Here is a 13,883-nt window from a genome sequence, read left to right on the forward strand (position 1 = left end):
GAGAGAGAGAACGTCTTAAAATTCTCATCGGATATAGACAAAGAATACAAACAGAAACATGAAAGCCCAGGGTACCAGATCAACCTTTTATTTTGAATTTATTTTTGAAGAAAGAGCTCTCTATCTGCATTTAAATGTCAGTAAATCTTCCTGTGCCTCTGCTTCAACTCTCCACAAGTTTCTTGAAGTTTGACATGGAAATTCCTCCATACTCTTGATGAACAAAAACAAACCAAAAAACAGAGCCGTGTGCCTTATTAATCTTTTATTAATCGTTTTATTGCCCTACAAACTGTGTTTAGGTTGGATTTTTAAGTATTTTATTGCAAACAATCCACATTTCTTCCACTTTGAAGGTGCAAAACATGTCAAAATACAAAACTAGAAACACTAAACATTGAGCAGATGCATTTATTGTCATGTGTCAGTCATCAGTTAGGATAATAATGGTCAAAAATCTGTTTTTTTTTTCCTAACACAGATTTTGTCTCAGAAGAAATCACCACTTTGCAGCATCCTGAGTGGCAAAACAGTCAAGGGTGAGAGCTTTATTCTGAGGTTTTCATCAACATTGCGAAGACTTTTTTGCCCCTGGGCGGACTCTGACATTTTCCAAATAACTTTGTCTTATTACACTCCGCAGCTTAACAACTATAATACACGTATGCAGACACATCCACCCTCCATTACTTGACTTACTTTGAACACAGTAGCAGCCTACTAATCTAGGCCTAGTTGAGATAAAGTTCAGCTCCAAGCCTACTTCCTTGGCGTGATCTTTGGGCTACTCTGCGCCTCAGGAAAATGTAATGCCTATACTCCGGTTTTCTGATTACATGTCATAAAACCTATAACTGGGTTCAGCGCAAAATTCACATCACGTGGATGCACCCGGCTCCACGTTTACACAACTTTAAGCAATCTGGATTTGATGTTGAATCCTTCGGTTTTTGAGGACATCTTTGAATCATATTTCTCTATCTTTAAAAATCTACAAATTGAATATGGCTATTAGTGCTTCATGACCACAACCAGCCAAGTTAGTGACACATGGCTGTGAAGAAAAAGATGAATGTGTGACCTGTCACAGTTTCTACCACTGTGCTGAGGTGACAATAGTTTCTAACCTTCCCAGATCAGCAATGGTATGACACCAATGTGAGCAAAACAGGAAGCTCCAGTTTTACAGACACCAATAGGCTGGGCAGAAACTACCCGAACAGGGGGAAAATTTGCACCTCCGAAAGCAAAACCAATTGTAAACAACACCATGTGAGCCGCACAGCAATAAAAATAGACAAATACTACATTTCAATTTATTTTACAACTGTACGATGCAAATATTTTCATCACATTAAAATGTGAAGTTGCGATATGTCGCAGGTGCAAGAAATCAGTTGATGAAATGTTTGCAAATGCTGCATGGAGGTACTATTCAACTGCGCAAATATTCAAGGCAAACTATCCAAAAAGGACAGTGTACTGAAAAAATCTTTTACTGATAATTATATATAATAATTGCCTCAGAAATCCCAAAAAACTGACATGAATATCTGCAAAGATCACAACTTTTAGAAAAGAGATAACACAAGTTAAAGGTAAACTTCTCAACCAAAAGGTCCCTCTTGCTTCACATGGTTATCAGAACACAAAATTTTGACTTTAAGATAAAATTAACAACGGTGCCCATTCAGTACAGCCTGACAGACATGCAGATAAAACAAAAACAAGAAAACACTGCACAAAAAAAGCCTAAACTTGATGAATTTGGTCATTCCTTTGAAATTATTTACTTTATTTCATATTACTATAATGAGGTTTTACAAACTGCAAAACACCTGTGTGCTTTACTCTTTCACTTTGCATCTTTAGCCCTTTGATTATTCCCACATCCTTTCCTCTTCTTCCTTAAGTTCAAAATTTACCTCAAAATAATATTATCTAAAAGCTCACACTATTCGACTGTCCTGAAAATGGGAGCCGCACTTAAAAGTATGTACAGTTTTTGGAAACTAATAACCATCCTGTTGCACATTCAGGGACCACCTAAGTCACTGTGATGTGTAATTCAGTAGCCTGAAATATCTGTACCAAATTATATCCAGACAGCTGTTGTTATGTGTCACCAAACCACTGACCCACTTTTGGTTTTAGAGTAAAATCTCTGGAGACTATGAATGCCTGTACAAAATTTCCTAGCAATTTATCAAATTGGTGTCCACATACTTCAGTCCAGATCAAAAAAGGTGAATCAATAATGGCAGTCTCCTTCGGCAATAAAAATTACAGAGTGGAAGAGATGCACTCCGTTTGTTATGTCTGACACTTATGGGCTAAAAGTGTGAAAATCATTTATCCATAAAGTTCTGCTGTAAACTGGGCCAGCAGACTCATTAGTGTTCAGTTTGATTTCTGAACGCATTACATGAAACAATGTTCTTTCTATGAAATGGAAGGGGTTTTTTTTTTGAGAAAAGAGTTAATGAGTAAGCTTGTCAGCGGGCTAAATATTTATGCAGGAATTCAGGTTAACCATTCCAGTCAATGGGAGGCGTGAAGTTTGAGGCCAAGTGGGATACTACCCATCCTGTTCAGTACCCATGAGAATGGGGAGAGCAGGCGCTGTGAAGACTGATTATTTTGCGGCCCTTGTTATTTCAACAGAGACACGCAGTGGAATGTTTTTTATGCGTACGGAGTTCGCCGTGCGAGCCAACTGCTCTCTCGCTGGACCGCGGTCCTGCTCATTACCCAGGGCGCTCCAGAGTCCAAAACAGCAAAAAGCAGAAAGCTTTCACCACTTCAGTTCCCTCTTTCTCGTTTTAGTTTCCTGGTATTTCCACATCATAGTAAGAAAAAAAACTAAACTAAACTGGCATAAGGCTGCAAATCTTGTTAATCGTTTTAAAAATCTTGACCGCAGACCAAAGGATTTTCAAGAAATAAGCCTCGAAACGTGACAAAGTCCTTCATGCTGCACTTTTCCTCTCCACCCACCTTTCTGCCTGTGACACAGCTACAACCCATGGGAGAAATCTTCAAAAACATACTTTAGCTGAAAAAACGTGAAAGATACCAAATACTTCAGCTTCTGCTGGTGTCTTTCAAAGTTCAGACAATAAATGTCCGATTAAGACTTTCATATTATCCTAATTTTGTTTTGAAAGAAAGATGCAATTTTAAAGATATTTGGCATGAAAAAAAAAAAATAATAATTCCACTTCTATTTTAGGAATCGTAAACACCAGCTGTCCCGGCTGGCTAACACAGCTGGGACAGAAACAGAAATTTCAACTTAGAGATGAAAATTCTTCCCAAAGATTTCTTTCCAGAAATTCATTAAGAAAATCAAAGTGAACCTCTGTTCTCAGAAGTATGAAGCCCGTAACACACAACCTTGATGGATTAAGCCAACATGTAGTTGTGTAAAGGATAACATTCCACACAGCAAACCAAAACCAGACTGTAGAACTATTAATGCATACATCCAATTACTGCTTCAACTTTACAACCACACGCAGAGCCTAATCAATATATTGGTTGACCAATAAAATAGTCTGACGGTCTGTATACTGTACGTCCGTCACAAATTCTGAAAACGGTTTGCAACGCAAGAAAAAGTCACTTAAACAATTTAGAAATGGCATCTTCATATAGTCTGTTGAGCAGACCTGTTCCAGCGTGTTTGCCACACTCTGCACAGTCCACAGGACGTACAGCAGGTATGTTTAAACTGTATCAACACAGGAAGCTGCTAATTAGTTCACAAAAACATTGTTAGAGAAGTGAAATGATCTGATAATTAACCATTTTAATTAAACATAATAATAATGTTTATCGCGCACTTTTAAAAACAACACTAGACAGTTTAGAATCCCCCATCCCGACCTTTGGCGTCCCCCTATATGTAGTGCCACGACTTCAAAAACAAATCTGTCTGAGGACTCCATATCTTAATGTCTTTCTGACGAGGCCAGCAAAGACAACCATAAATGTTAAAAAAAATGTCAAGTGAAACGCTCTGTAAAGCTGTAGGACTTAAAGGTAATGCTGCATCTTCCAACATACTGTGATAATCAGTGATTTCTTTTCTGTAAGGTGGAGCGAACGTGGTGAAAAAGAGTACAAACAACTCTGGCGCGACATTTGCAAAAAACCTGCCCCGACATTTTTACATGAAAAGAACCTATTTGCATGCTACTCTGAAATCAGACTGAGAAGGCTCGATGACATTTTATCACTGAATCGGGGAGGATAACGAAAGCATCATGACGTGTGTTTCAGTTTGTCATCATAACGTAATCATTATCATCTCGGATGTGTGTACAGTTAGGCGGTTAAGACACACATTGAGCATAAAAAACATGGTTTAGCTTAAATGATGGCTGGAGTTACACCAACTTACTGTAACATGGTAAAGGATTTGCATTGCCAAGAAACTGACAGTTATATGTTTAGTGGATAACGCTGATCATTTATTTAAAATTTGGTTCAGATTTACTGTTCTGTGTGGGAGAGATCATTACCTTCTGGTTGGAGGCAAAGGACTGGCTTGGACAGTTTATTGACATTTTTTTTCTTGTACTTCATTCATGTGGTCAACTTTAATCTTTGTGTTTTTGATTATTAAAAATTAACGCTCTGTACCTTCACAATCTGAACCCTCTATGTTGCGTTTGCAGACAGTAGGTAATAACGAGTCTTGATTTTACCATCTAAGTGTATTCTGGATGTGACTTATGAAAAAAATACAATTTTGGGAGAGATTGGACGGTGCCTTTGTGATTTATAGCCACTTCCTGTTTGGTGGGGAATGACTGGTGAGGACAGTAAATTGCATAGTGTATTGCATACTGTGCAATTTGTACATGTACACATTTACTGGAGCATCCTCATCGAGTCTTTAAACTGTGCTGAGGATTTAATATAGGCACATTTATAGGCTTTTTGATTTGTGGCAAAACAAAGTTTGGAGGTCAAGCCCCGGCCACGCCAGTCAATGTAGACTTAAGCTTTTGATCATTTTTAATCACAGATATTTAAAAAGCATGTTGACAGATTTCCAACTTGATTCGTTGATTAAATGTTTTATAATAAAAAGGATGAGCCTGCACTTGTAATATTGCGTCTTTCTTGGTAACTAGGGTGCCAACTTAAATATCCAAGGCAGTGTTTTTTAAATCTTTCAGGTTCTGACCCACAAAATCAGAGACTACCAACCCCAACTACTGCTGGTTTACATGGAGAAGCACTGATAAGAAGCCAAAAAACAAGGATACATAGTCAGCGAAAGCAGCATAAACAACCTTTAAAGTATTTTACCAGTTTACGACTCCAGTTTCAATATATTTTAAAGAGCCCGACCCCAACTTCAGGAACCACTGAACTATAAATATGTTCCAAAGTAGTTTTCCTACTGAAACCACTTTCAGATTTTATCAACATAAGGAACTCATCTTAGAAGTGTTTTGTTACACTGCTGCTGGTGTGAAACGTGGTATCAAAGAGCGAAACAGAGCTATGTTGCTTGGCTGGAATGGAAAGTTGTCAAGTCTGCTTTTTAAATCTCACGGGAACTACCAGAAGGTTACAGGCCCGTGATGTCAGCGTGCCATCAAAACAAGCAGGAAGCAAAGTTCCTGAGGTTCACACCAAGGGCAAGCGGCAACTTCACTGGACATGTTTTCTGTGTGATACATTTAGTTTTTACTTGAAGAAATTTTTTAAATGCTTATAAAGTTTTCATTGTGTGTTGTTTCTCTGTTCTGTCCTATGGGATGAACTACCTGTTAATCTACACCACTAGTGCAGATAAACATTGTTTTTTCTTCTGATTTCATATCTTGTACTTTTTAGTTTTGTACATTAACATGCACTGTCTTTCCGTGGGTTAATATTGGAATTTCGAACTGCCTAAACGTTTGTTTTGATCCCAAAATTTATTACCAGCCAAGCCCAACACAGAATGTATTACTCCTTTGTGCAAAACAGTCACTGCAGTTGTTTTCTCAGTTGGGTAGCACTTTTCTTGTGGAGAAAACAGCAGCGAGAATGTAGCCGTAGTGACTCATCACAATAGGAAAAAACCCAGTGGCCGGTTTTCATCCGTTTAGCTGATGCGTTTCCACCAGATTACATGGAATACTGACTAACACAGCGCAGAACCTGGTACGTTCCGGTTAAAAACAGAACCGTCCAACAAACCCAGTGAACGCCGCTTGTGCTCTGCTTTTATTTTTCAGTGGAGCCAAGGGGAGTAAAGCCATGACCATTTCCTTGACTATCAGCCCAGTTCTGCCCTCATTTCTCAATTTGGTCTGGACCTCATCCGCTCCATTTTCTGTTAATCACAGGGTTGCTATGAGGACCGTGACATGCAGAGCATGGGTTTGCTAAACTTCACTCCAAGCTCCCCTCTTCCCAACACACAAACCCAACCCACTGACTATTTTCCCCATTTTCACCCCTATGATGTTGCTCCCATCACCCTACTTCCATCTTGACCACTTTAGGTGCTAATTGTCACACAGAATCACAGTTTACCTCCTCAGTGCAGCTAGTTAACTTTGGGTTAACTAGTACTTTCGATGACAATGAAAGGGGGAGGGGGTATAAGCTGCATTCTTTACACCTTTCCAGAAAGTTTATAAAACCTGCAGTCATATATCAGATGGTACCAGATATCCAGTGCATCTTGACTAAACTATCAAAGCAGAGCAAAGTAAGCAAGAAGAGGTGGATTTTGAAAACAGCTACCTAACATAGTTTTTTTTTTTTTTTTTTGTGGCGTCTCCTCCCTCCCCAAACCAAAAAAAATGCAGCTAGTGGTTGAACCAAAAAGATGCAGTGGACACCTGTGTAAGTTTGAGCTGCAAACAAAGTACTAGTAGTAGTTAGAAATCACCCAACTAGCTGGCTTTCAGTCTTGTCAACGTTTTCTAGATAAATTAAGTTGCCTTTGAAGAGGCTCGGTTCTTCAGGTTTTCCCAAGTCAGAACACGCTTTTCTCGTTTGTCTGTTTGTTTCACACGAACTTTAAAGTAGCTCACAAGAAACTTACCAGGAAAGACGAGCTAGAAAACCAACCGAGAGGGGAATGTTCCGTCGAGATTAGGAGTGCGCACCCAAACGGCACCAGACGCCATCCCATCCACAAAGCAACATCTTGGATAGTAGTTGGCTACACGGCGAGGCGGGCAGGCAACAGGTTTACCTTTCCACGGCGCATTCCGCTAAAACAGTCCGCTTCACTTTCTGACCTGACGTTCAAAACTGAATAAAGTTTAAAAAGAAATAAAAAAACAACTACTTGCTAAGAAGTCGAGTTTAACCGCTCCGGCACACTTCTCGAGCTCTCCTCCTGCGGAGCCAAGTTACCATTACTGTTGGAGGAGCGGATTAGCCCCTTCCTCCGCTAGCTCGCGTGGGCTGTCTGGGAGTAACACGACACCTCGCCGCGGCCGCTGATTGGCTGCCCGCCGGGGGACTGTCATTCAGTCGTTTCCATGGCGACACAACGAAACGCACAGCATACCTGAATCATGGCGGCAGAAACTGGCTCGGTAATACGGTGGCCGAAAGGTGCAAACGCGCAGAGAAATTGCAAACAAACACACGAATGATGCAAATTCCAAAACGCACAAACACACAAAACAAATGCAACAGAGAAACGCTGCAATCACAGAAAACACACAGAAACACAAACATACAGCCAGCAAAATAGACAACAATTAAAAATGAAATGGAAAAATGCTGCAAGTACTATAAACACTAAAAATCCCCAAAACGCCAGCAAGTGTTGCACTACAGGTTGGATATTGGCTCTATATTCGCACTCCGCATATTTAGCATTGTTTGCTGGTATATAAGTCATTGGTCTGCTTCATCTGTGAGTTTTGTGTTGTGTTATTTTGGTCTGATTTGTTTGCCTAAATGTTTCGCTGTTCTTCTAGTTGCACCATTAAAGTCGCAATAACAAACATATTTGTAAAGATAATAGTGTTTTTTCTCTTTCTACAACAAGATAAGAGTAACTAAAGTATATATGTACATGTTAAATGAAATAATAGGCTAATAATAAAGAAAAGGTTTAGTTAGTTTTCATCAGTGTTATATGCGTGTGAAAGTGTTGTAACTGGAAAGATGATAACCTTCACCTTTAATCAGAGCAAGAGGGACAGGATGTTCTGTAAATAGCCTACATATTTGTTCAACCTGTCATGTCCCCATGACTATGAAACCAAAGGAAACTCTATGGAAATCAAGATAAGCCAATACTTGTGGGTTTCCCACAATATCAAACTGAGTCATCTGCAGCCAGGAAGCAATTCACAGCTGAGCACTTCCTTTAACTGGAGGACTTCAAAGCTGCAATGTTTTTGTTCTACACTTCTCCATCTAGTGGTCATTATTCGTCATTACATGCATCAGTGCTGGTCCAAAATGCTGTCATTTGAGTTCTTCATATCTGAAAGTCACCCAAAAGCACCCATTTTACCAGCATAACCAATTTGGTTCATTAAATTTTTAAACATTTTATGGTTCATTTTATGGTTTTGCCTCAAGATGACAACAAAATGGCTTAATATGCATTTATACATATAATATACAATGCATTCACATTAAATGAAAAATGTTGTTTATTTGCCATAAAAGCATATTTGAGACATTGTCTATGTGGCTACTTTTATTTTCAAATATTTGGTTACAAATTCATTGTTTTTCACTGCATGATAAATAAATAGAAGCTGTCTTAGAGTTTTACACTTTGTATGAAAGTCACTTTCAATCTGTAGAATTTAGATGGAGCATTTTATGAAACAATAAAAGTCAGAAGAAAAAACACAGAAAATACTCCAGAATGCACAGAAATTAGTTCATAAATATCAGTTTTACTGGATTTGGAGATAGTAGAGGGCAGCATATATTAGTGTTATGATAAAATGTAAACCTGTTACAATCACTGATACCATAATCTTTACAGATAGTAAAATCCAAAAAAAACCCTTTAATTTCGTCAGTTTATTGAATGCTTACCTTTGCATCACAGTACAAGTTTACTTTTCAAAATAATACTATCAATTTTTAATTCTACTTCTTTTCTTGGTATTGCTTTAGTATTTTCAACCCAGCTTTTAGTCAAATTTTAGAACTTTATAGAATGCAAATAATTTATCCATACATCCTTATTCATTTTAAATTTAACACTGTGTGCACTTTTTGACCATATATGCCATTATTTCCTCCATAGTTTATTTTACATCATTTTATATTTTGTTCACTCAGACGTTGGTTGCCCTACGTGATTTTGTCTTTGCTCTGTATTGTTGTGTTTTTTTCAGCTTCAGGTTGTGTCCGTACTCTGTTGGAAAAACTCAAAATCATCCCTCCTTCTAGAATCTGAATTTAAAACATATTATTCTAGCATCAATGTATTGCTGTCCCTTAAAAGACAACCCACAACACACTTGATACACACCTCTTCCAACTAACCACCTGATTGCAGTTCATGCTGCCTCTGTTTTATGCACATTTAAAATCATATTTGTACATTTTAAGTCTTTGTGCACATATTTTACTCAAATTTTGATCTTTTTCTAGGGGTCATTGGAAGTATTGCACTGTCTTGATCATATTTTGTTGTCTGTTGATGCAAAAATAATTAAGAAATCTATCTATCTATCTATCTATCTATCTATCTATCTATCTATCTATCTATCTATCTATCTATCTATCTATCTATCTATCTATCTATCTATCTATCTATCTATCTATCTATCTATCTATCTATCTATCTATCTATCTATCTATCTATCTATCTATCTATCTATATTTCCCACCATAACCTCCTCTGTGAGTGAATATTGATAGTTATAGTAGCTAATCAATCAGCTCCCTGTTCCTCTACGGGCCTCGTGATGTGTAGTGGCGGGACAGCAGAGGATGGGACACGAGTGGGATGTTCCCACCTCCTCCCCTCCCCTCCTCCACGTGATCGTCTCCTGCCTGTCCCCGTCTCTCTCTGTCTCTCTCTCTCCCTCTCTCCGCTCTCGGGCTTTGACGTCAGACGTGCTCCCGAGCGGTTGCCGTGGCAACCCGTTTCCCTCTCTCCCTCCCTCTCCTCTCCCTGGCTGTCTGAGCTCTGGTAGGTCCACGATGGTACAGCCAGCATCTTCGCAGCACAATGGTTGCAAGGTGGTGAGCTGAGGAGGGGGGGGGGAGGAGAGTGAATCAGCATCAGCAATCCTCGGTTCCGTCCACCTCTTCGCTTCTTTCATTTCTTCATCACCTTCTTCTTCTTTTTTTGGACGTTTTTTGTCCCTTTTTTATGACAATTTTTTGCCCTCCGCCGTTGTCTGCATGAACGTCTCCATTACGCCCCCAGCGATGGTCTCCGCGGTGTTTCTGGTCGGGATGTTTTGAACAGGACTGGCACCGGACTGGGATCGTCATCAGCTGGCACGGAGGAATGGTAAGGCCGCTTCAGACCCCCTGAGGNGGGATGGGTATTGATCGGAAAGGAAAGGTTAATGAAGTCCTCTATTATAGTGATGCCTCGGTGGGAAATAGACCCCCCCACACACACACACCCCTCCCAAAAATCTCCAGCTGTTGTTTTATAACAACTGGCGGCATCATGGCGTTAGTCCTGACCTGCCACTGATCTGTCCATCCTCTCCCCATCCCCACACCAGGCGTCCTGCAAACACCTCAGAGCTTTTTGTTTCCTAATAAACACAAAGCATGACTTAATGGGTTCCCTTGAAACACAGCAGGCGCAATTAATCCTCCCCCCTTTTTTAAAAAATAAAAAAAATTCAGTGAGCCTGCATTGTGGAGAATCTGCGGACAGATTGCAGTCTGCGCTGCATCATGTTTATTCGATTGCAAATGGATGATGGGTGAATGATGCTCTTCAAAACACGGGCTTGCATGCTGTAGTGTAGGCCTTCATCATGCGGGGCTGCTTCCTCTCTCCTCCCCCTCAGAAGTCAGCTGCTGCGCACCTTGTGCATTATGCAGAGCATCACTTACTTTTTTTCCACGATGCAGGACCAGCTTCTGATCCGGAAAACTAAATTCTCAGACAAACAGTCTGAATTAGAGGAGATTTATTGATTTGTAATGGTTTCTTTTTTTATTCTTCAAGTTGTGGCTTGGATGCTGGAGCTGTTTGGGGTTGTGTATATAAACAGATTATTTTATTGACTTTGTCAATACAACTGAACTTGAGACACTGATCAGGCAGTAGGGAGGGGGATTAAAAGAGGTGAAGCTAAGAGAGGCAGGTAATTTCTCTAAATCAGCTTTGTTTAGGACTTCATTAGATCGCTGGAAAGGCACCTCATTAGAAGGTAAAACCATCTAATGTATCGCACAGGTATGCAGAGGTTAGACTGTGGTGTTGTAGGGTTGGCATCACTGAGCTTCCTGTTCTGCTTTAGTTCTAAAATCCCTGTCGCTTGCAGCCACGGATTAATCACCAGTGCCGTGCTGTGAAGTCAGTAAAGGTTTAAAGGTTGTCACAACAAAGTCCTCATGTTAGAGGCAGCAAAGAGCCCGTTTTTTAGCTCCATGACCTTGGGTGCTGAATAATTCAGGAGCAGGCTTCCATGCTTATGAAAGCTCTGCAGGGAACAGATCCTAACAATTAAACAAAGCTTTATTATCGGGATGTTTCTGCAGGGACTGATGGGGACGACATCTGTTTTTGAGGATAAGAGCTGCATGGCGTCTATCTTTGCTCACTGTCTGATAAACAATGTGTGGATAAACATCCAAAAAATATAGTTCTAGTGTTACGAAACAATCTGTCGTCGAGTCGCCTCTGCAGGATTTCACAAACTGATAATTGATGGCATTGATTACTTAAGGGGTTGCTTGTAAACGTAGAATAATTAATGGAAACAGCCACCAGCAAACTCAGGTTATGTTGCACCACCGGTACTTGGATTTCAGTTCCACTTTTGTTTTGCAGATCTGGGAGCGTCAGTGTGCTTATCCTCTGTTGTGTAATAATATCAGGCTATGTTTTAGAATCTGATAAGGGTGGGAATGTAAAGCATTATCTCATGATGGGATGAAAACCCTTTCTACTCTGCTAATGATCCTGTTTTATCAAAAACTCAGTCAGAATCTCAAACAAATGCTGTTTGACACGATGCAAGCAAATCAAGTAAGAGTCAAAATCAGAATAAAAAGAAAAAAAAAGTCCTGCTCGGCATTAATTACTTAAATATCCCCGTCAGTCATTCATTAGAGCGTTCTGCCATTGCTCCTTTATTTATAAGCACCATTATAAAATAATGGATTAATCAGGAACACTGTCTGTCATTACTTTCTGACCCTGGCTGAGTATTACTCTTAGCTCAACATTGATTAAATAAATGTTTAAGTTGTTTCATAACTCTGACTGTAAAACAGGATAAGGTATAAACTCTTGTTCAGAAAGAGGTTGCATAGGAAAATAAATGTATAAACTAGAGAATAAACTTAAAACTGAGCCTGAATTTAATTAAAATGTTCTGAAGAGCATAAAGATTTTAGATAAGAACTGCTTAGAAAATGTAAGTTGATCGATTACATTAATAGAGCACAAACTTATTTTGTTGCAGTACTTATGAGGCACCATGCCTGCAGAGTGAGATGCACAGTGCCATAATTAAATTTGATTAGTCAAACATGCAATATATGTTTTGCTTTTACAGATGCAATGCTTAAAGCTGCGTCAGACTTGGTCCCCGGCCTCCCCAGCAGCAGGTCTGTCAGTAGAATTAGGAGTCACCAAAGGTCAGAGATTGCAGCAGCTCAGAAGCCATCAAAGGATTGTAGGGGGAGGAGGTATAAAATCCAGTCGAATGTCAGAGCTAGAAACCTGACTTACATCACTGAATGTTCTCTCAGAGTACATAAATATGAGATTTATTCATAAACACTGACTTTATATGTGTGTGCAAGCATGAAAATATTGTGACAAATTATTAAAAAGATGAACAAGCGAGAGATTTGGGAAGTACAAGCTCAAATTAGGAATTAAATGACTACATTTTTGCTGCAGGGTTAATTTTCAGGCGCAATACGCGTAAAGATAGTGCCATTATATCACTATCATTATACCAAATTAAATTAATTTGAGGTTGTGTTACAAATAGCCCTGTGGCTTCATCCTCGCCCTCATCTTTAAATCTTAGTCTTTCAGGTGTAAAAGAGGTGTAAATCAGACAAATGTGCCCAGCACCTGACAGGGATGTACATGCTGTTACTGAGCAGCTTGTTAGGAAAGTGTTGTGTAAGCAGGTTTTCAGCAGGCTTGTTTATTAAAAGTGAATCAAGCGATATTAAACCCCACAAGAAGAAAGCAGAAACATATCGTAGGAAATGAGCGTTCTTCCAGCTTTGCAGAAACAAATACTGGCGAAGATTTAGGTTAACAGCCTGTAGATGAGCTCCCACCACTGTCTTGTTTTCCTGGCTGGGCCTGCAGCTAGAAGTGCTTCCCTTCCCCTCCCCTGAGCCCAAATGGGGAGGCTGTGCCGCGTTTGGCTCAGGCTGCACAGTAACGGTGAGGCAGAGCTGCATACTGCAGGAGCGAGGCTGCTGAACCACACACTCACAATGGAGCTCCAAGGGAGGGGGAGGGGAGGCGGCTGCAGCGAGGAGGCTGGGAGCCTGGGAGCAGGAGTGGTGGGTGGGTGGAAGGGAGGGAGGCAGGGAGGGACAAAAGAGAGGCAGGGAAAGGGGAGGCTCTCTTGATTAGTGAGGATGGAGGGGAAAGCGAAGACATGGTTAGATGTGGACAATGCCGTGGTGGCCATTGCGTGGCATCCACAAAGAGCGTGGCTTTCAGACTTTTGACAGAGCGAGCAAAAAACAGGAGGAGAAGA

General features: G+C 40.1%; 2 protein-coding genes across 13 annotated transcripts in view; one reads left to right on the forward strand and one right to left on the reverse strand.

Annotated features, from left to right (window-relative positions):
• Positions 1 to 7,405, reverse strand: part of ptpn13 (protein tyrosine phosphatase non-receptor type 13) — a 41,340-nt gene extending 33,935 nt beyond the window's left edge. For 5 of the 6 annotated variants that reach the window (XM_017407777.3, XM_017407778.3, XM_017407775.3 and 2 more), the window contains exon 1: positions 7,061 to 7,405. The gene's annotated coding sequence lies outside the window, so the exon portion shown is untranslated. The remainder of the gene's footprint in view (positions 1 to 7,060) is intronic. The other variant, XM_017407776.3, reaches the window with a different exon arrangement.
• A 2,708-nt stretch (positions 7,406 to 10,113) lies between these two features.
• Positions 10,114 to 13,883, forward strand: part of mapk10 (mitogen-activated protein kinase 10) — a 48,912-nt gene continuing 45,142 nt past the window's right edge. For all 7 annotated transcript variants that reach the window (XM_017407662.3, XM_017407664.3, XM_017407661.3 and 4 more), the window contains exon 1: positions 10,114 to 10,471. Coding sequence is in view for 5 of the 7 variants with exons in the window: in XM_017407661.3 (XP_017263150.1) it covers positions 10,469 to 10,471 (3 nt within the window). In the remaining 2 variants the exon portion in view is untranslated. The remainder of the gene's footprint in view (positions 10,472 to 13,883) is intronic.

Source organism: Kryptolebias marmoratus, linkage group LG14 (genome assembly GCF_001649575.2).
Source record: "Kryptolebias marmoratus isolate JLee-2015 linkage group LG14, ASM164957v2, whole genome shotgun sequence".
NCBI lineage: Eukaryota > Metazoa > Chordata > Actinopteri > Cyprinodontiformes > Rivulidae > Kryptolebias > Kryptolebias marmoratus.